This window comes from Gopherus evgoodei, chromosome 11 (genome assembly GCF_007399415.2).
Source record: "Gopherus evgoodei ecotype Sinaloan lineage chromosome 11, rGopEvg1_v1.p, whole genome shotgun sequence".
NCBI lineage: Eukaryota > Metazoa > Chordata > Testudines > Testudinidae > Gopherus > Gopherus evgoodei.
Genome location: NC_044332.1, coordinates 15,686,021 through 15,707,901, shown reverse-complemented (window position 1 = coordinate 15,707,901; position 21,881 = coordinate 15,686,021). Strand labels below are relative to the sequence as shown.

At 42.0% G+C, this 21,881-nt stretch overlaps 1 protein-coding gene across 6 annotated transcripts in view; it reads left to right on the top strand.

Annotated features, from left to right (window-relative positions):
- UNC80 (unc-80 homolog, NALCN channel complex subunit) overlaps positions 1-21,881 on the top strand; it is a 197,667-nt gene that overhangs the window by 63,046 nt on the left and 112,740 nt on the right. For 3 of the 6 annotated variants that reach the window (XM_030580475.1, XM_030580474.1, XM_030580470.1), the window contains exons 18-22: positions 311-412; positions 4,613-4,827; positions 5,439-5,545; positions 7,053-7,149; positions 15,920-16,092. In XM_030580475.1, coding sequence (XP_030436335.1) covers positions 311-412; positions 4,613-4,827; positions 5,439-5,545; positions 7,053-7,149; positions 15,920-16,092 — 694 coding nt within the window. Of the gene's footprint in view, positions 1-310; positions 413-4,612; positions 4,828-5,438; positions 5,546-7,052; positions 7,210-15,919; positions 16,093-21,881 lie in introns of all 6 variants that reach the window. The other 3 variants (XM_030580473.1, XM_030580471.1, XM_030580469.1) reach the window with 2 other exon arrangements.

Here is a 21,881-nt window from a genome sequence, read left to right as displayed (position 1 = left end):
TGTGACTAGCATAGAGCCCTGCAGCGGAACTGGAATCCCGCAGGTTCTGCTGAACCCACTGCCATAACAGCAGGAGTGGGGGGTTTTAAAAAGTCCTGTGCAAGTCTCTAATCTTGGCCTTAGTTCCCCATCCCAATACATTTTTGATGATGATATGTGCATAGGCAGGCCAGTTGCTGTAATGGGGGCACAAATTTAAATTTGTTTTTCAGAAGTGCTGGATTCAGTGATCAGGGAACAATGCTGATTATATGAGAAGCAAGATATGCCATCTGTTAACTTTATTTGACTGTCTGTATTGTCTGCATAGATCCGAGGTGGGAAGTGTTGTTATTGATAAAGGCCAGGCATCATCTGCCCCTGATGAATGTCGTAGTTACATCTCCAGCCGTCCTCAGCAGACCCCAGAGCAGTAAGTAAATATTTAGTAGTTTGAATGTGTTGTACCAGAGAATTCCCCACTGTGGTAGTAGCAATTAGCTGTTCGTTTCGGGTTCTTCTCTGCCGGCAATACAAGAAATGTACTGAGCATTTGTTTAGCTGCTGCTGAACTTACAGGTTATGTCCAACAAATGCCCACCTTCTGTACCACCAAAAGGATAACAGGGCATAAACTTGATTTCAGAGGAAGATAAATTAAAGCTGGCACCACAGCCCACCACAAAATGGGGCAGCACAAAATGAAATTGCAACAAAATTTGCCAATGCATTTTTAACAATGACAGAGCAATAAATAGAACATTTATTCTCATCATCAGAGCAATTCCCTGTTCGTGCGTCCATGCTCCAAACATGAGGCCAGGTAGCTCTCAACATTCTACGCTGTTGCTCCCACAGGAAATGTGAAAACTACACTGGTGGGCTAACTACATGCCCCTTAATTCATCCAATGGTTGGTTCATTTCTCACCCACGGGACCCTGGGGTTGTTGCACTTGCCTTATGAGCAGAGCTGCACCTCCAGCTTTCTGATTATTATTTTTGTATTTGTATTGGGACAATGCCTAGAGGCCCCAGTTCTAGACTGGGGACCCATTGTGTTAGGTGCTGTATGCATACAGAATGGAAAGATGATCTCTGCCCAAGGAACTTACAGACTAACAATAAGTAACAATTCTCAAAAAAAAACCCTCCAGCTTTAGCATCTTCCTCTGCTTTGTTTTTCCCTTTTTTGAGTCAGACTGATTTTTTTCTTTTGTCCCCCTAAGTGAACTGAATATTCATAGAAATGGAGGGCTGGAAGGGACATATAGTACATTCCCCTGCCAAGTAACCTAGGCCATCCCTGACAGGTGTTTGTCTAACTTGTTCTTAAAAACCTCCAGTGACAGGCATGCCACAATCTCGCTTGGAAGGCTGTGTCACTACTTAGCTATCCTTACAATTAGAAAGTTTTTCCTTGTATTTAACCTAAATCTCCCTTGCTACAGATCTTCTCTAACCTTAAATGGACGTAGAGATGAATTGGTCACAGTTCTCTTTATAACAGCCTTAACATATTCGAAGACTGTTGTTACTAATTCTGTAATTAAATTAAATTTAGTTATTTACTGCTGCCTCTTGCATTATCTGTCATATTTTTCCAGTTTTCTTTTTTTGGTGGAAACTTCCTTGGCTCTTTTAGTCATCAGTAGTGAAGATGGGTGTCTTTAGAGAAGACAGCAGTAGTTCCCTGTATCTGTTCTTCTTTGAAGACCTAACAGATCTTCTGATCTCAGTGGAAGCTGTTCATATCCTGTGGTGGGACAGTAGGCCCCAGCTGGGGTATTTCTCTCTCATTCTCTCTCTCTCTCTCTCAATCTTTCCTCCTCATCCTGATCTACTTGAATCTGCAGAAAATAATCTCTTTTGCCATGGAAATAATTGTATAATCACAAATGCAACATTATGACTTCATTGCAAGATCAAGTGGGAGAAGATGGATTGTGAAGGAGCCCAGCCCTGATTTAAGGGGAAATTACATGTTCTAATTAGCAAACATGGTCAGAGTAGTTAAGCAAAGCAAATGAATGGTGAATTGATTTATATTTTGGTCTGATATATTTGGAGGTTTTGCCCAATCCAAAGATCTGTATATGGTAAGCAAAATCAGGGCTCTTGAAAATCTCACGTTGATTAGACCAGTGTCCCAACTGATTAAATCTTTCTTCAGTTCTTGTTTTGCTCTTTACTCTTATAAACCTATAATACAAGACTAATATGTGGCTCAGAGAGGGTTTTCTTTAGGCATTGCTTTCCCATTCATGGTTAAATCATCATGTCCTAGGAGAGTGGTAACCCATGCCTTTAAATGATGTGCCAGTAATGAAATAAAGCCTGTTTCTAACATTCAAAATAGTGGATTGGGAAAGGTTAAAGACTGTGGGCCAAGAGACACCACAGATGGTGCAAGGCGGTGCAAATGATGTTGCCTTGCACCGGGATGCAATGCTGTACTCTGGGGGTGGATTTACCCCAGGTTTATGTCAGGTGCAGCGTAGCTTTAGTCCATAGAAGCTGTGCCAGTAGATGCAGTGAATCAACTTACCCTGATAAACTTAGCCACATCCTTTCCCAGGCTAACACTGCCCAGTTTTTGGTACATTCTGGGCTCAAATGGATCTTCCTACAGATGGGTTTTTTTTGTCATTTTATGCCACGGCAGCTTTCTCACTGCTGAACATTCCACCCTGAGGGGCCCGGTGGCCTGGTTTATGCTGGTGGGCAAGAACAAAAGGAGATAACTCTCCTACATCCATAAGGTCTTTAATATCATTGATATAAGTACAGCTAGAATATAGGATTCAACAATAGATGAGTCCTTCAGTACTGTAAGCCGAGGTGGGTTAAGAACGGTATACTGAATCTAGATTTTGGAACAAGGATTATGCCTTGGGCCCATTTCTAAACACTCACTGAATTTCTGACTTGATCAGAGGTGCACAAGGAAGCTTCTGTATTTTTTGTGCAATAGATTTGCAACTTTGGTTATATGTGCGGAGGTCATTATTTCAATATTACTCATGCTCTCAGATAATGGAAAGATACTTGCAGCTATACAGAAGGTCACCCTTAGAAACATTTCAGTTGCCTTAAGGCTTGCCTACACAGAGACGTCCAGGAAAATTAATCTGAATTAACTAAAAGAGTGAATTTGAAGTGGATTGCATTAAATCCCTGTGTGGATGCTGCTGTTCAGAATTAAAATTACTTTCATTTGATTTAGCTAAATTCACTTTGGCAGTGATGCGGATTAACTTTCCTGGAAGTTCCAGTTTAGACAAGCCTTTAGAAAGCTGTATAATTTTTCTTCAATATTTGCAGTATTCCCTATAACAAGTGTAGGGAAGTGTAGGGAATACTGCAAATAAGGGAACAATCTTGTCTATTTTTGACTTAAAATAACTGTGTTTAAGGATGATTATTATATGTGTGCTGCTCTGTTAAATGTTCCAGGGTCATCCTTTAGTCCAGAAGTTACTCATACTTTCTGTAGCAAAAGAAGATTTGTTGAGATAAAGGCTAAACCCTAAACTTATGAAAAAGAGGTTGGCTTTGAAATCTGAATGTTGTAGTTAGCTCTTTTGCTCAGCCTTTTTATGTCTCTCAAATCTGTATCTCTTCAAGTGGAGATAGATTTGCCCTTTAAAATCCAGAATATGGAAAAGAGGAAAGTCCAGAAAGGCTTGTTTTATGCTGAACTGAATATGAAACTTTCTGAAACTTTCCTCGGATGATGCGATTGTAAAGAGAACAGAAAATTGGAATCTCCTGAGAAAAATTAGAATTAGCCATTCTGCTCACAGTCTTGCTGCAGAACTTTGAGGTCTCAGGTATGCAGCAGAATATGGTGTTGCTATTCTAAAAGATCACTAAGAATTGTGATTTCATATAGCGACACACAGAATTGAAATGATTCTTTTGATATACAAACACTTTGTAAAGGACACAGCCTTGAAAAGCATTGGTCCGGTACATTAGTGGTCACTTTGACCAGATAGAGAATGATTCTTTAGCACAGCGGTTCTCAAACTTTAGCAACCCAAAGACCCCATTATGATTTAAAATTTTACACTGACCCCCAGCTCAGCCCCAGACCCTGCGCCTACTCCATCCCTTCCCCCAAGGCCCTGCCCCCGCTCTACCCCTGCCCCTCCTCTTCCCCACATCTTTCCGTCCCTCCCCTGAGAGCACCCCATCCCCGCTCATCCCCCTCCTTCCCAGTGCCTCCTGCATGCTGCTGAACAGCTGTTCCCCGGCATGCCAGAGGCACTGGGAGGGAGGGAGGGGAGTTGATCAGCGGGGCCAGTGGCCCTGGGCATGACTCGCGGACTCCCTGGAGTACCAGATCCACAGACCCTAGTGTGAGAAACACTGCTTTAGCATAATGACAGAAAAACAGAATGACTTTTTAGACTGTAAACTCTCCAGAGTAACATTTGTCTTCATTGTGCAATATTGAGAACGCTGTCTAGCTTAACAAATTACATCAAAAAGAATAAGTTTACATTCTTAGAGTAACATATGCCAAGGAAAAAAAGAGAGGTTAGAAGAGGGGAAACTTGTTCAAATGTACTTAGCAGCATACAAACCACAGTGAGATATTATTAACCCTGTGTTGTGTTCTCTCGCAGCGATGAGCAAATGCAAGGGGCGGTTCTGGGACGCAAAGACTTCTGGCGAAAGATGTTCAAGTCGCAGAGTGCAGCAAGTGATACCAGCAGCCAGTCAGAGCAGGACACATCAGAGTGCACCACTGCTCACTCTGGAACGACCACTGATAGGCGCTCTCGCTCCCGCTCCCGACGGATCTCGCTCCGAAAGAAACTCAAACTCCCCATAGGTAAATGTATGTCCCTTTATATTATATATACGTACTACATGTGCAGATAGAATAGATCTGTTCTGTGCATGTGTTGGATACTGTATAGCAAAGACACGTAGTGTCTGAGTGCCTTACAATCTTTAATATATTTATTCTCACAACACCCCTTGTGAGGTAGGGAAGTGCTATTTTCTCCATTTTACAGATGGGGAAGTGAGACAGAGAGAGAGACTAAGTGATTTGCCCAAGTTCACACAGAAAGTCTATTGCAGAGCAGGGACTTTAACCTGGGGTTCCCAAGTCCTAGACTGGAGCCCTCATCATTGGACCATCCTTCCTTTCTCTCTGAGAAGCTTTCCAAGCAGACTTCAATAAGAAAGGAAGAATAACTATTATTTATCCTTTCTCACCGACCCATGTTGGTTTTCAGCTTTTACAATCCTAAAACTCAGCCTCACATGTTATTAATTCATCTATGATCTTTGATGCATGTAGCATGAACACGCCTCATCCTTCACCCTCTTCTCATGTCATGGTATGACTGTTTCAGTGCTATAGAGAAATATGCCTGTATTGCTGATGTATTCAGCTTGGAGCAATTGCAGAATTGTCCTGACTGGCTTTATCTGCATCAGGGAACTGGCTGAAACGCTCTTCCCTCTCTGGGCTGGCCGATGGGGTGGAAGACCTTCTGGATATCAGCTCTGTAGATCGTCTATCTTTCATCAGGCAAAGTTCCAAGGTAAATGTGTCATTTCAGATTAGTAGGGAGGATAAAGGGATAGGGTCTGGCTACTTCATAGATAACTTCTAGCTCCCAGAGAAAATACTATGATCAGCAAGGATATTGCAGCTTATGGGACCCAGGGACAAAACCCTCAGGAGCTGGGGATTTCGGTAGAGTGCCCACAGTGGTACAACTCCTCACCTGCAAAGGTTAGGAGGAGTCTGTCTTTCCATATTTGGGAGCATATACTTCCCAGCATCCAGCATAACACCTTGACTGGAGGAGGTCTGCAGGAAGGTGCGGATGGGGAATGGGGGAAAGAGAAATCCTTCCTCTTGCCCATGAAATTGTAGCACAGCTGTTCCTTGGAAGCTGTTCCAGGCAAAAGTCAGGAGTAGTTTCTTTGGTCCTAGCATTCCCCCACTCCAGCCCTCACAGAAGTGAAAGGCCAGAGAGTCCGTTCAGTGGTGGGTCTGTTACCCACGCTTCTCCCTGCCCTGCGTGCTTTCATGCAAAGAGATCCAGTGGAACTGCACTTGCACACCCCTGTGCAGACCTCTCAAATCCTGCTACTCCCCAAAGTCCAGCATAAACACACCATGAGGGAGGCAGCAGGATTTGTCCCTTGAGCATAGTGTAAGACAGGTCCTCCCTCAAGGAAAGAGGTTGAAAATGGCAGGTGACTTTTTCCCTTCCCTTGAGAGGAGGGAGGAGCAGAGTGGAGATGGTCCATAAATGGACAGAAATGATTCTCCTTCTGTATTTTTCTGAGCAGCACCCAGTGCTGTAGTATGGGACACACTAGAAATACACTGGAGAGGAGCTTTGGAAGCAGTCAGTCTTTGGAAAGATTAGGGAACAGCTGAAAGACACAGTTTTGTGAGGATGCATGTGATTTGAGAGGTAAACAATGAATGATGAGGCAGTGATGAGGTAATACAATAAGGATGGCAATAAAATGATGTTATCATAGCAATGAGGAGAGTGGATGTGCGTCTAGGCAACAGAACAGAAAAAGAAGAGTGTAATAACTGGTTTCTAGCAGCATCTCAAGACTTCCTTCTGGGGAAGTGAAGAAAATGGGGTTAAATATGCTCCATGTTTCATTCTTGTTATACGCTGTCTAGAGATTTGTCATTGTGCCGCTTTTGATCCTCCATATGAACAATGTCACAGGAATGAAGTGTCAGTGTAATTAACATTTCATTTCTCCTGCTCATTCTTTTCACTCAGGGAGTTATCTGGGTCCTCTGAATATACTTAATGTACTTTACTAGTTGATCATGCTGCTTTTCCCTTACTTCTATCAGTATGAACCCCTGTGAAAGAAGGGGAATGGCTACCTTGCCAAATTACAGAATACTTAATATCCTCACCTGGTGCATATGGGCACAGTTCCTGTTCTGTTGCTATAGTAAGGTACCACACTACTGCCTGTTCTTAAGTGCTGCATTGCTGTGGCAAAGTTGGTAGAGAAATCATAACACATCAGAACATGAGTCTTGTCTCCTCATTTGTTCAGGTCAAATTCACTAGTGCTGTGAAGCTGTCCGAAGGTGGACCAGGAGGTGGCCTGGAGAATGGGCGAGATGAAGAGGAGAATTTCTTCAAGCGTCTTGGTAAATGGCGCATCTGCCGAAGATACCCATCCAAGCTTCATCACACAGAAGAAAAAGATGGTTAGAAATCAGGGTTTTCTTTTTCTTTCTTTCTTTCTCTTATCCGTTCCCCACTCCATACTTTCTCCAGGGTTTTTGTATCCATTCTGTTCTTCTCCAACTTTTCATTCTTTTTAACCATTTTCTTTCTCTTCCTTCTTTCTTTCATTTTGATTTAAAAAAAAAACCTCTAGTAAATGTGGAAATAAAAAAAACAACCAAATTTGTCGAAATAAATTAAGCTAATGTAACATTTGGACTTTCAAAAACAACATCAAATTAAAACAAATCCGCACACTTGAAAAATTTATATTTACTTCAAAACAATGATTCAGTCTAAAAGATGCTCCATCAGTTATTTTTCCAATTAGTGACCATATGACAGTTTTCTACAAAAATTCAGCACCGATGAAATGGAAAACCCTGTACAAACCTTGTTTTAATTATCTCTTTTCTTCTGTGTTTGCATGTCTAATGTCTGCATACCATTTGTTAAAGAGAAGCTGTCCTTTTTCTCAACAAAAGACATAATTATAATAATATTTGATTGTAATGCCATATTTTTAAAAGCAGTGATGTTTGTTTGAAAAGTGCCTGTATTAAGAGGATATTATATTTTCAAGTATCATACAGCGATCCAGACTCAGCTCAGAAACCTGATACTTGTTACCAAGGAGACATTGGATCTTGACATTCTATTATTTTTGTTTTAAAAAAACACACAGTTTTATCCTATCCCCCCATTGTTTCTGCTATTTTTATAGTATATTACATTCCCTGACATTACATTTTACATGATCTGACATTACACCATGGCTGTATATGCTCATTTTGCCATCATATGACACATGCTTGCACAGGAATCACATGGTCGGGGACAGCAATAGCAGCCAAGTACTAGTGTGCTTCAAAATGTTAGCTTCATACAGAAAGTGATAAGGCCTGATTTTAGATCTCACTGACACAACTGAAGTGTCCCTGATTTACAGGGAGCTACCATGCTCCTAATTTATACTAGTGTAAATAAGATCAGAATCAGGCCCATAGTCTTGTCATCAAAGATGTCACACTTGATATGAATAATATCTATGCATCTCCACTGAAAAGATAAGTTGTTAAGAAAGTATCGATGTTCAAACAGGCCACATTCTAAGGATGATCAGCCATGGGCCAGAACTTCAGCTGATGTAAACTGATGTAGCTCCCTTGAACTGGCATTCCCCTAGCTAAAGATTCAGATCATGTGAGGGCACAGTTCCCAGTTACACCAATGGGTGTCACACAACCAGCAGAAGAGGTGTAAATAGCCTGTTTTTACATACATTTCAAAATGTGGGCTGTCAGTGGTAGAGTGGAGTCCCTTTTGATCAACTGTTTCTAGTACATGTTGACTGATTTCTCATACAGCATGACTTTTATCAACATACCACATGCCTCAGTATTGTCATGGCTTTTCTTTTCAGAACTGATAGATGCACCCTCATATGAGTTATCAGATCATAATCCTGCCTGCCATGTTCCTATGTATTATGGGGGTGTATAAATGGGGTTGTTTTTGTAGTGCATGTGCAGTTACATTAACTGGGTATATATACATTCTAGGCCAGACAAAGGCCCCTGATGCAGCTGCCCTGCCCAGTTCTCCAGTACACAAAGGCTTCAGTGCCAGCCCAGTTTGTAACCTCAGCATTGCACCCTCATGGGAAATACTCTGGCATGCTCAGGCTGGTGTGGTGGCTTCTCTGTCACCCTCACCTTGGCCCCCAGGGTTGGGGGCATGACCAAAGAAAAGAGCCTGGATGAAGAGCTGCTTCATTCAGCTCATCTCTGGCTGCCATGATGGCACAACATGGAGCAGCCCTGAGACGACACTGAATTGTACTTTGGGACTGACCCAGCACCCACAGCCCTAGGATTGGGAGGGGGCATGTAAAGGTGGTTCACAGCTGTCTTTGTACCCACTTAATCACAAACTGCACTGTCACTAAAAAAGTCGTCCCTGTAAAATCTGGCCCTAAGAGCCTCAGGACCAGTCCTTTGCCCAAAGCTCAGATGCAGCTGTACCCATCTGCAAAATAACATACCACCCATCGCTTACATTTCACTAGCATATCTTTGTCTTGTTTGCTTTTATCTATACTTGCAGCTTTTCAACACCTACCTCTTCCCAGCTATTAACCTCAGATAGGCTTGTCTGAGCAAAATCTGGCCAAAAAATTTCCAGGAAGAGGCTAAGCCAGCCTGATGATCTCCACATTTATCATAAAATGCAAAGAACTTTTCTTTATTCTCAGCTTGGAGTGACAGCCAGAGAGCTCCCGTGTTACTCTTTCATGCTATTGATTTGATACTGCAAAGTAAGGGCATAAGGCTAGGAGCTAGAGATATGAATGCAATTAACTATTCAACATCTAATGCTTCTCACAAATGTCCAGACTGGAATTCTAAGCCTGATCTTGCACTTCCAAAATTCCCATTGAATTTAAGTCTCCAACATTTCATGCACACAATGTTAAGTATGGATGCAAGTCAGAATAAACAAACTTTATTTTTATGTTACGTTATATAATAGTGTATGCTACGTGTAACATATCTTATGCATTTGTTCTGCTAGGATGTCACACTGGTTATTACCTATGTGAACTTTGAACTATCTAAAGTATTTCAGCACTTTGTGATTAATACGTTACGTTATGTTATGTAACTACTTTTATTTTGAAAAATCAGGACATCTATTTCACCTGCCCAAGAGCAAAGTATGTTCATATTTATTTGTCTGTATGTAAGTGGAGTTAAGTGGGCCGTGCCTGGCTTTTAAACACGTCTACATTAGAAATGCATAATAACTGAAAGGGCATGAGAGTTAAGAAAAGGTCCTTATGAAAAAAAACCAAACAGATAAATCAACCAGTGATGTTCATGAGTGTAGTTCATCACCTGTGAGTTTCTGAAAATCAAGGGAGCTTAAATACTTTTTAAAAAATCTCTTGAAAGGTAAATTGTGAAAGTCAAGGGAGCATGTAATCATATCAGAAAGAAATTTTTATACACGAGATGTAGCTTAGCAAAATGGTGTGTGTGTGTGTGTGTGTGTGTGTGTGTGTGTGTGTGTGTGTGTGTGTGTGTAAATATATATATAATTTGTACATATGTGTGTGTGTGTGATATAAAATTACCCCCGTCTTGCAAGTTACTGTGCATGGGCAGACCTCCTGCAACCATATGCAATACCTTACAGCATCAAGGCCTTTGTGAGTGTATATAATATGCGTGTAGACACATATATAATAATACTGTATAGTGCACACACGCCTTATAGTATATTTTGTGCTTCAGATGTCAATTTCTGAATTCATGATTTCATTTGAACATGAGGTTGAATTATCATGACATTTATCAGGTCTGAGTTAATCATATTCTATGCAAGGCCTTTTGGGGCATGAGTGTTAATAAACATACAAAAGTAATAGAAAGATCAAAATATATATAGGGATGAAAACTTTCCTTTGCATTCATAATTTCCATTGAGATCAATAGAAGTTATATTTTTAAGAGGGGAGAACAAAAGGCTTGTTAGACTGGATAGGTGCTATTAAATCATGAAGAACCTGATGGCTGGATGAATCTGGGACCGTGTTTTTGGTCAATGTTGCTGTCCTTTCTCCTTTTCAACATTCTTGATGCTGTGCTGTGACATCATTCTGCTCACACTTTCTCCATGTAGTGCCTCCTTCTGTCTTTGTTTTAAAAATATGACAACTGAGTAAAACCAGGACAGGAAAACAAACACGCGTTACAGTGAACAGAAACAAAAAATCTCTTAAACCGGGAGTCATTCTGTCAAGTTGTTTACAAGCTGTTGCTTTCTTCATCATTTGTCATCTAGGTCATTGGGAGTTCTATGTATTTCAAATACATGTATGCATTATACAGTTCATCATTTATTTAAAAGGGCTTTTACCTATTATCAGAATACAGCTAACCAGGCAAGCAGCAATTCAAGAAGGTTGTTAATAAATTGGAGAGAGCTCAGAGAAGAGCCATGAGAATGATTAAAGGATTAGAAAACATGCATTGTGATGACAGATTCAAGGAGCTCTGTCTATTTAGTTTAACAAAGAGAAGGTTAAGGGGTGACTTGATTATAGTCTATAAGTACCTGCATGGGGAACAAATATTTAATAATGGATTCTTCAGTCTAACAGAGAAAGTATAACATGATCCAATGACTGGAAGTTGAAGCTAAACAAATTCAGACTGGAAATAAGATGTAAATTTTTAATGGTGAGAGTAATTAACTATTGAAACAACTTATCAAGTGTTGTGGTAGGTTCTCCATCACTGATGGTTTTTTAAATTAAGATTGGATGTTTTTCTAAAATGTGCTCTAGGAATTATTTTGGGGAAGTTCTATGGCCTGTGTCAAATTAGATGATCACAGTGGTCCATTCTAGCCTTAGAGTCTTTGAATATCTTTCATTCAATGCAAAGTTTACAATATTCTTCAATTTATAAAACATAGAACAACAACAACAAAAAATGATGTGCATAGCACCTACCAGGCCTGCACAGAGAAGAGATCTTGCATACATCCAGCAAATGGGAATGAAAAATATAGAACTCCCTAAACAGATGAAGCTCTCTCATTAGGATAGGCAATGATTTCCATTAACTGAGCCAGATCCTCAGCTAGTGTAAATCAAAGTAACTCCATTGAAGCCAACGGAGAAAAGCCCATTTACAACACCTGCCCCATTGGCTATTGCTATCTTGTCCTCCATTGATAGTGGAGAGGAACCAGTTTCTGTATTATTAACAACAAGTACTGGTCATGCTCTCATTGAAGTGAATGATAAAATTCCCGTTCACTTCAGTACTTCAGTGGGAGAGGATCCAGTCCCAGAACAGTATGTTACGTGATCAGGAATATATAAAGAACCAAAAACAGAACCATGGCTCGTGCCTCCCTCCTTTTCTTTCTTTCTTTTTTCCTTCCTATGATATATCAGAATGCAGCCCATAGTTAAGACTGCAGGCCCAAAAGTCAAGGACGGGATCCTCACCACACCCTGGCCCCTTTATGCCAGAAGGACATAAAGAAGGACCCTCAAAGCCCTGTTTGTGTCGGGGGAGGGAGGGAGATTTCTCCTTGTGCAGGCCATGAGCTAGTCATAAGGTTATCTCTCCAGGACCTCCTCACAAACCTCAGAAAAGGGGCAGGGCTGGGGATGGAAGGCACAAGACAGGGACGGGACCACAATATGCAGAACGTTGTAGATTCCGTTCATCATTGCCATCCATACATAAAACCAGGGTGGACACAACAATTGAGACAGGACCCCAGAGGTATCTAAATTATGCTGGTGACTGTGGCCTAGCCCCAAAGTAGGAGGGCACAGATGTGGCTTAAAGCATCCTTGGCTGTGCCCTCCACCAGGGCAGTGAGTTTCTGTGCTGTGCATCTTATAGGTGCAGCACAGATTCTGACACCGAGAGATTGGTTAGACCTGTTTAAGGGAAAACAGTATTTGTCTATAGCTGGGATGACCAGATGTCCTTTTTTAAAGGGACAGTCGTATTTTTTTGGCGCTTTTTCTTATATAGGTGCCTATTACCCTCCACCATCTGTCCCCTTTTTTCACAGTTGCTATCTGGTCACCCTATTTATAGTCCAAACAAGATATTGTGACAAAGTGGCCATTAATTGTATCAGGTGAAATATACCAGGTAGTTAGGAAACAAAGGCACCGGAAGAAAAGGCAGTAATGTCTATTCAGCTAACACAAGTGTCCTTGTTCCTTTTTTCATTTGGACTAAATCTGTCCTGAGATAGAAATGTTTTGCTTTTGGGCACTACGTAGCTTAACTGGATATAGGACAGACGTACTTTTATTCTTACAAGAAGATTTTTTAAACTTAATTCATCATTGTTTGCATGATTAGGATTAATAGTTTGGAAAAGATTTTCCATCTATCTGTTCTGGGGTTGTCATTGTACTATGTAAGTGCTTCCCAGGTAAATCTTCATGGTAAGGTCCCTTAGTGGACTTGGAGTTTTCTGCTTTTCTCCTCTCCCTAGGTAAAGAAAGTCCTTCAAAAGTGGTGCCCTGTCTTTGTCTGTTACATCCATGTTAGAAACAACTAGAGTCCCTAGCCCAAAGTTCTTAGTTGCTTTATTATTGAGCATTCTGTAAGATTCCTCAATGATGAGAGGTTCTTCCTTATGCCCGTAAACCAAGGAAGTTGGGATAGTTTTTGTGGACAAAGCAGGAAAGCCCATGATCTGGAGATTCTTGACTTTGTCTTGATTCTGCATTTGCTTCTGCAGAGGGAGGTGGAGCGTTTATACTTTTGATTGTGGTGAATGATAATCATCTTAGACTTGAAACTACTTTTCAGATCCATCCTCTGAGTCCTGTCTGGTCCTCCATCAGCTCTAGTGAGGTACTCAGGTTTTCTAGCTTTGTTTCCTTAGAGGTGATAGAAGTGTTCATATCATTTATTATGTAGATATTCTGTCAGAGCTTTCAGAAGAGCTTTCCTTTGAGAAGGCAAAAATGGCAGCTGAGCCATGTGCAATGTTGAGGTCATGTGAGTGAAGAAATCCAATTGATCTCCCTTGTTTTTGCCTTTGGGAGGGTGTTCGGCTGAAACAAAAGCTCTTGGATACTCCCCAGTTGTGCTTTAGTTAGAATATTTTTAATTTCATTATGTTTTCCCAATTAATTAATATTTATTTCATGTACCTTCCACAAGCCACACCAACTCTGTCACTTGTTAGGCTTTGCCTACCTACTTACCTTCCTCAGGGGAACCTTGGTTCCAGTCTGCATTGTGGGACTAGTTGACCTGTCCCATACAAGTAACATGTTGTTGTGTTCAAAGGAGGCTTTATGGCAGGCCTGCACAACCGCATGCGGCCCACAGAGGCTCACTGTGCGGCCTGCGGCTGGATTCAAAAGGCTCTGGGCTGCCCGCAGCGGTGAGGAGCCCAGAGCCATTTAAATCTCAGCCGCAGCCGGGATTCATAGGGCCCTGGGCTGCCCGCAGCGGCGGGGAGCCCAGAGCCGTTTAAATCTCAGCCGTGCCGGGATTCATAGGGCTCTGGGCTGCCCGCAGTGGCTGGGAGCCCAAAGCCCTTTAAATCTCAGCCGTGGCCGGGATTCAAAAGGCTCTGAGCTGCCCGCAGCAGCAGGGAGCCCAGAGCTCTTTAAATCCCAGCCGCGGCCAGGATTCAAAAGGGTCTGGGCTGCCCGCAGCGGCGGGGAGCCCAGAGCCATTTAAATCTCAGCCGCGGCTGGGATTCATAGGGCTCTAGGCTGCCCGCAGCGGCGGGGAGCCCAGAGCCCTTTAAATCTCAACCACGGCCAGGATTCAAAAGGCTCTGAGCTGCCCGCAGCGGTGGGCAGCCTAGAGCCCTTTAAATCTCAGCTGCGGCCAGGATTCAAAAGTCTCTGAGCTACCCGCAGCCACGGGGAATCCAGAGCCCTTTAAATCCTAGCCGTGGCCACGATTCAAAAGGCTCTGAGCTGCAGGCAGCCACGAGCTCAGAGCTCTTTAAATCTCAGCCGGGATTCAAAGGGCTCTGGGCTGCCTGCTGCCGCAGAGAGCCCAGAGCCCTTTAAATCTCAGCTGCCAGGGCTGGCTTTAGGCCAATTCAACCAATTCCCCTGAATCAGCCCGCCCTTAAGAGGGCCACATGCCCAAGCCCCAGTACGGTGTACCAGCAAAAGCCAGTGCGCTGTAGTGGGGTGGCCCAGCTTCCCCAGGGGGCAATTTAAAAGGCCTGTGGCACTGGGAAAGGAGGGTTTGTTTCTGCAGGGCTGGGCGGTGCTGGGGCGGAGTGTTTCCGCTGGGCCGGGGGGCGGGGTGTTTCCGCGGGGCCGGCCTTCAGCTGTTTTCTTTGGAGTAATGTGGCCCTCGCCGCTTTACAAGTTGTGCAGACCTGCTTTATGGGCTTCATTTTCAAAAGTGGCTAGTCATTCTGGGTGCCTCCATTTTTAGGTACACTGCATATCAGACATCTTAAAGGATTTATAGAAGGTGAGTGCTGAGCACTTTCTGAAGATCAGGCCTTGACAAAAGGTGTCTCAAGGTGGGCTCCCCAAAATAACTAGTCACTTCTGAAGATTTAAGCGTACATAAATAACAGCTGATCCTTGACTTGTTCTTTTGGAAGAATTATTACTCGTGTGTCCTGCTCAAAATATAATATAACATTTGTTAAATTAATAGATAAGGATAAATGTGTATTCTTTCTTAGGGAAGATGATAAGCTAAGATAGAGACCGATAAATGAAAATAATCTAAATAGACTGACCAGACAGTGCAGAGAGAGAGAGCCTAAGAACCCAAACAGGCAGGAGACTTGATACTGTATTTACATATTTGAAAAACAGCCATAGACCAACCATATTCTAATCTAATTTACACTGGATTAAATCTAGAGCACCTCTATCCAAGTCCAGGGAACCACTTTGGGCTTACATCAGCATAGCCATGTTCAGAATCAGGCTCACAGTTTTCAGTCACTTGTTGCCATGGAAATTGTCACAAATCTGCTCAGATCATGTATCAAGTTGAAGGAAGGGAACTGGGTCAGGATCATGCACACCAGGATTCCTGTACAACTCATTTTTTTATCTGTGAGGTATTGTGTCCCCCTTCTCTTTCCTGCTTCTCATCTCCCGCCCCCTACTCTGGACCCCCTTTGTATTCTCTCCCTTCTCAGGTTGCCACAGTTTTGATGATCACTTGACCTCCAACCAGGAAGGTGGGAAATCCAAGAATGTAGTGAACCTGGGAGCAATCAGACAAGGCATGAAACGCTTTCAGTTTCTCTTAAACTGCTGTGAGCCAGGCACTATCCCCGATGCCTCCATCCTGGCAGCTGCCCTCGATCTTGTAAGTCATTGCGCAAGCATTCATTAACATAGTTCTTACCTGCTGAACACAATGTACATAATGTATTGAGATGCTGCTGTCATTAGTTAATGTTTATAAAGCACTTTGAATAGGTAAAGCAGTATATAAATATGAAGTGTTTTTAATATTAGCTGACGTTTTAATGTGTGTGACTATGTAAATATGCACAGAAAATGGGTCTCCATTATTATACCAATCCTCTTAATAAGATTATTGCCAACATGAAGTTTTTATATTCATGCTGCAAATTGCACGAACAGCCAGAAGCTGTCCCTTTGCAAACTGCTTATAACAATACCAGGATACAGGATATAGAGTAAAGGATGGGTAACTGCCAGAGCTGGGGCTGTAATTCCACTGAGGGTTTCTGGTGGTCTCATAAGTAAAGTGAGGCATGGCTGTTAGTCATCAGAGACACTCAGTGGAAAAAACTTCAAGGCTCAACACTTGGCTGTTTTTAAATTATATACTAATAACTCAGGGGTCCAAGTCCCAGACAATCCAAGTCCACTGTTTCATCCTTGCTCCTGCTTGTACTGTCAGCTCCTCAACTCCCTCCCTCTGTTGCTGTCCTTGTCCCCTTTCTTCCTTTTGTGCTGCTCTCTCTTTTCCCACACCAGTCTCTGAGGACATATTCAGCTGCTGACTACCCACACCCTTCTTTTCTCTGGGACTGTTGCTGGATCTGTGTTCATTTGCAGCCTTCACACCTTCCTCTTGGCTACTCTCCAGATTTAGATCATTAGGGGTTGGAAGGGACCTAAAGAGATCATCTAGTCCAACCCACTGCTCAAAGCAGGACCAATCCCCAAATGGCCCCCTCAGGGATTGAATTCACAATCCTGTATTTAACAGACCAATGCTCAAGCCACTGAGCTATTCCTCCCCCAAAATCTGAAGTAGGGAGCAAAACCCATGGCCTTCTCTGAGGCTTGAACTCAAGCCCTTCAAATTATGAGACTGACAGGCTGCCAACTGTGCTAAGAAGTGGCTTGTCCACCCAGGCTAGCTTTCTGTCCCAGCAGTGTTGGTTGGTTAAATCTCATAATTCATGGGTTGGATATCACACCAGTGAATCACAACACACTTTTTTTTTACATAGGTTGTATTGTTTTTAACACTGTAAACCACAGTCTACCACCCGCTATGCTGCAGGTTCAAATCCAATCTAGACCAGTATTGGCCAAAAGTTGCTGTTGCCATCTGATGGCTGTTCAGTTTTCTGCATGCAGTTAGAGAGGTGGGTCTCTGTCCATTTCCCAGTGGACAGGTGTGTGCTTCACTAAAATCCACCATCCTGGCTGGCACTAATTGGCAGCTGGGCTGGCTGCAGTGCTAGCAAGGATGGGGAATGCTGAATCATCCAGGAGGTTGAACTACCTTTTTGCCCTCAGTCATGGGGTCCATGCCAGTCAGGGTTGAGGCAGGCTTGCAGGGCTGGATGGAAGGCACTCACTCCAAGTGCCTGTGCTATAGCAAGAGGACTTCTTTCTCCAAGACTGTCAAGCTTCTATCCATCACAAGCACTAGATTAACAAACACAAAATGTAAAAAAAACCTTTCACTGCAGCCCCATAGACGCTGCACTGTGTCTCGTTAAGACTTTTCTTGAAATCTGTGTGGCATGTACTGTAACAAATTATACTGCCTCCAGGAGCTTTGGAAGAGAGAAACATGCAATGTGGCATCAATCTGGCAAGTGACAATGTCCTTCCTTATTCTTAAACCACAGGACCACTCTCTGCATTCTCACTTATTAAGATAAGTGCAAATGTACCAACAGTACAGGACAATGATGTGTTTATACTACGTATGACTTGGGGAATGCTAGGAGCTGGCTTGCCAAGCTGAGTTTTACTCTCAGTCCTTTCCCATTAGATGGGTAGAAGCCTTTGGTTCGAGTCTGGAATGGGGTTGCCTGACGAGAAAGAATGATATAAGAATATCCTGATAAATTCTCTGTGCTGGAATCTGAACTCAGTTGCAGTGCTTGTAAATCCAGAGTGTAACTGAGATTACAATGTTAAAAATAGTATTGATTTTGCTGTAATCTCCACAAAAGGGTATGCTGGATTTAGTACATTTTGTATTGTGTAATCACATACTATTTTTTCCACGAAAGCCCTGCCTCATTCATTGCCCAGGATGGACCTACTCTGAGGATGAATCAGATTTGTGTAGTAAAGAAGACTGTTGCTATAGGTCCCCTGCTGGATTTGTTGCAGAAGTTGGCAGGTGTCTAGTGAATGAGGCAGGGGATTGCAGGAAGCAAAAGGTTGGTCTTGTGAGTAAGACAATTGAATGTCACACAGGAGAATTGTATCAGAAGGGTAGCCGTGTTAGTCTGGATCTGTAAAAGCAGCAAAGAGTCCTGTGGCACCTTATAGACTAACAGACACAGTAGAATTGGATTTTATCCCTGTCTCAGCCACAAAGTTCCTATGTGATGCTGGGCAAGTCACTTAAACTTTTCACACGTGGTCACTAGTTATCTGTTCCCCATTTTCTAGGTGCCTAACTTGAGACCCTGGATCCTGATTAACAGAAGTGCTGAGCCCTCACTGCTGCGACTGAAGCCAGTGAGAGCTCTTTTTTGCACATATAAAGTGTTATATAATACTAAGTGATCTGGAGAATCAGGCCCTGGGTATCTCAAATTGGGCATAAGCAACCTTAATTCTGGCATTTTCTAACTTTTGAATGCTTGACTTTGCAACCTTAATAATGTTCTTTTTGCATAGTTTGTGTGTGTGTAATACATATGTAGAAAGAGACATTCAGCAGCTGCTAAGCAACTACAACTCTCACTGATTTAAGCAGAAACTCAGCAACTCACAGGATTTGTTCAGTCATTTCAAATGAAAAGAAAACAGACAAACACTTGGAATGAAAACTGTTTTTCAGCAAATTTAATCTCTCAGAAATAAGACAGTACAATACAGTTTTTCAGTCTAGGTTTTGAGTATTTGATTGGAGCATAGAACTTTTGTTATTTCTCCTTCTGTGTTGGACATCTGGAAAAGGTCTGAGGATTGGTTTTAAAAATGAAGATGTTAAGCTGTAGTTCACAAGCCTAGAAAGATCAAATTTCCTGGTCATAAGGACTGGCAGTGAAGGAAATCTGAGGAAAAGGTAGCTCTGAATAATTTCCAGTGCTGCACTTAGTTTAGCAGCCACTGATCCTCTTGTTTGAGAAGCTACATTGCACCTAGGATCCTGACAGCACTACTGTTTCTCTCTGGTTTTGAGAAGGAGAACATTGAGCGAAGGGAGGAGGAAATCAATCAAAGAGTTTTATGTGAGGTTTCTGGTGCCCTGTGGGGCACTGAAGGGTTGGAAGCCCTTGAGCTGATGGCCAAAAGTAAAGTACCCCCTAAATTGATCAAAGAGCTCTATTAAAGGGTTCCAATGTGAGTCAACAGATTGTTCATGACAGAGTGTGTCTGCAGGAAGGTGGGAGGGATATCAGAACTAAAAGTGATGGGAATCCTTAGCTATTACTGAGAACTGTGTATGGCTATGAAGTCATTATTATTACAAGAACGTTGAACTAATAAGGGAATTATAGTGAATTAGCTCTTTCAGTGTCTTTCTAGCTAGCTGAGAGTCTGGAAACAGGAGGCAGAGGAGAAAAAATATTAAAGCTTCCTGAGGTATTTTCTTTTCTTTGTTTTCTAGACATTCCTGTTGTGTCTATCTTTTCTGTAGTCTCAAAGAGGATGGCTACTTTTGGCACAGAGCACAGAATTATATTTATGATCTGGTCACTGAGCTTGAAGTCCTTGTAATCCAACAGATGGGAGCCAGATATGCACAGTATGCGCTGGGATGAGTAACTTGCCCCATTTTGGGGAAGTTGGGGCAGGAATCTAGTGCTGCAGAAAGAAAATTCACAACACATGTCAAAATTAATATTGTTTTCACTTCACCCTCTTTTATTTTCCCTTCAGATTTATATCTGCCCTAGCTTTTTCTTAGGACACTAGCAATGGCAGTCAGTCAGTCCTGAGTTATTGCATTGGGCTCTCTCTACTAACATTTTGGCAGTTCGTTTCTGATCTGTGTAGCCTGCCATAAGCAGATGTTTATCTTTTGAGAAGCTGTAGGCATGAGCTGTGTCCAGTTTGACTCAAATATGTCTCCAAGACCAAGATTTCTAAATTGTTTAATCTGCAAGAATGGAGTAATCCTTACTGTATTCCATTTGCTTTGTATCAATTCTACAGAGTCAGTGACATGTTTTAACTTTAAGATGTCATATTCACTGTGCATTTGAAAAGCTATCAGTATATTATTTTACTGTATTGACCATAGGCAAATGACAATATTATGAAAAAATGCTTTCAACTTCTTTAAAGCAAAGAAAAACACAGTTTAATACAAAGTGTATTTTTAAAACGATGTTTCCAAGCTTTTCAAACATTTGTGTGATTTTAGATTTGATGCAAATTAAAGGCTCCTTATTTTAAATGATTTCCCCTAGCCATGTTGCTATGACAACTGTTAAAAATTAGGGGCAATCGGCTCCAATTTCAGTCTAGTTCAACCTTCATCAGCATGTTTTTCATGCAGACTTTCACAGGTAATTCCATTCTTAAAGTGATCAGAGGATCTTTGATTAGCACAGATAGTTTAAACATATTTGCCACTGCAACTTAGAGAAAGTAGAGCAGTGGAACAAAAGCCAAAGGTTTTAAAAGGTAGTGATTTATTATATACATTGCACCACAGGGCTGCCTTGAAAACTAGCTACTTAGTAACATATTATCCAAGAAGTGACATCCATCCCGGGTTCGGTTTACCAAGTGTTTAATGAGAATTAATAATTGGTTACAGGCCATTTTACCCCTTTGTCTCCAGCTGAAATTCAGTCTGGATTGGTAGTAAATTAAATCTGTTACCTACTGAAGATAATTTCAAGGTCTAAGTGGAATGGGTTTGGTATGCCACTCTGGTCTCTTGTGGATACATTCCCATATCAGAGGACTAGGATCAAAGGTGTGTTGTTAGAATATTTTAGCCAGCGCATTCTAATGAGTATGTTTAAAAAGTCTAGTGTAGAGAGGGGCCACTGTCTTTAACATGCTAAATTGATTGAGTTAAGGCTTAGGGGCACAATACTCTTTACGATGACCTGCGTAGTGCATGTTAAAGTCAATATGGCTTTGTCCACACTGGACTTCTAGAAAGTATTAATCAGCATGTATTAGCTTACTATGTTCTAATACCATATTTTTATCCTAGTCGAGACCAGACCTGACTGATGCAAATGGCAATACTTGACACCAAGTACTGACAGAAAGCCCAGGTGCTTAAAGGGCAGAGAGACTGAATTAACCATTTATTCCTGGAGCAATTGCTCCCAATTCAGGGTTCCATGCCCAGTGATGAGTTGGAATGCATACATTTGCTCAGCTGCCACCCACAATGTACTTGCCTTATGGCTAGAGAGAGACGAGCTGTCAGTCTGACATCTTTCACAAGCAACTAACAGTTTATTTTAAAAATGGCTGTTTTTTTCCTCAGAAGAGAGAATAGGGGAATAGGGAATAAATTCATTTGAACTGCCGTGGTGAGGAAAGGGGTGGCCACAAGAAAGTTACCATCAGTAGGTAATATTAGTCTTACAAAATTGCTTGACAATTGAAAGACACAAGAGTGGAATTGGAGACTCTCTGGTCACAAACCTCTACAGGATCAGCTGAACACCGGCAGTAGCATGATATTATCTCATTTTGATTCCATCTTAAGCCACCTGCTCATCCAGA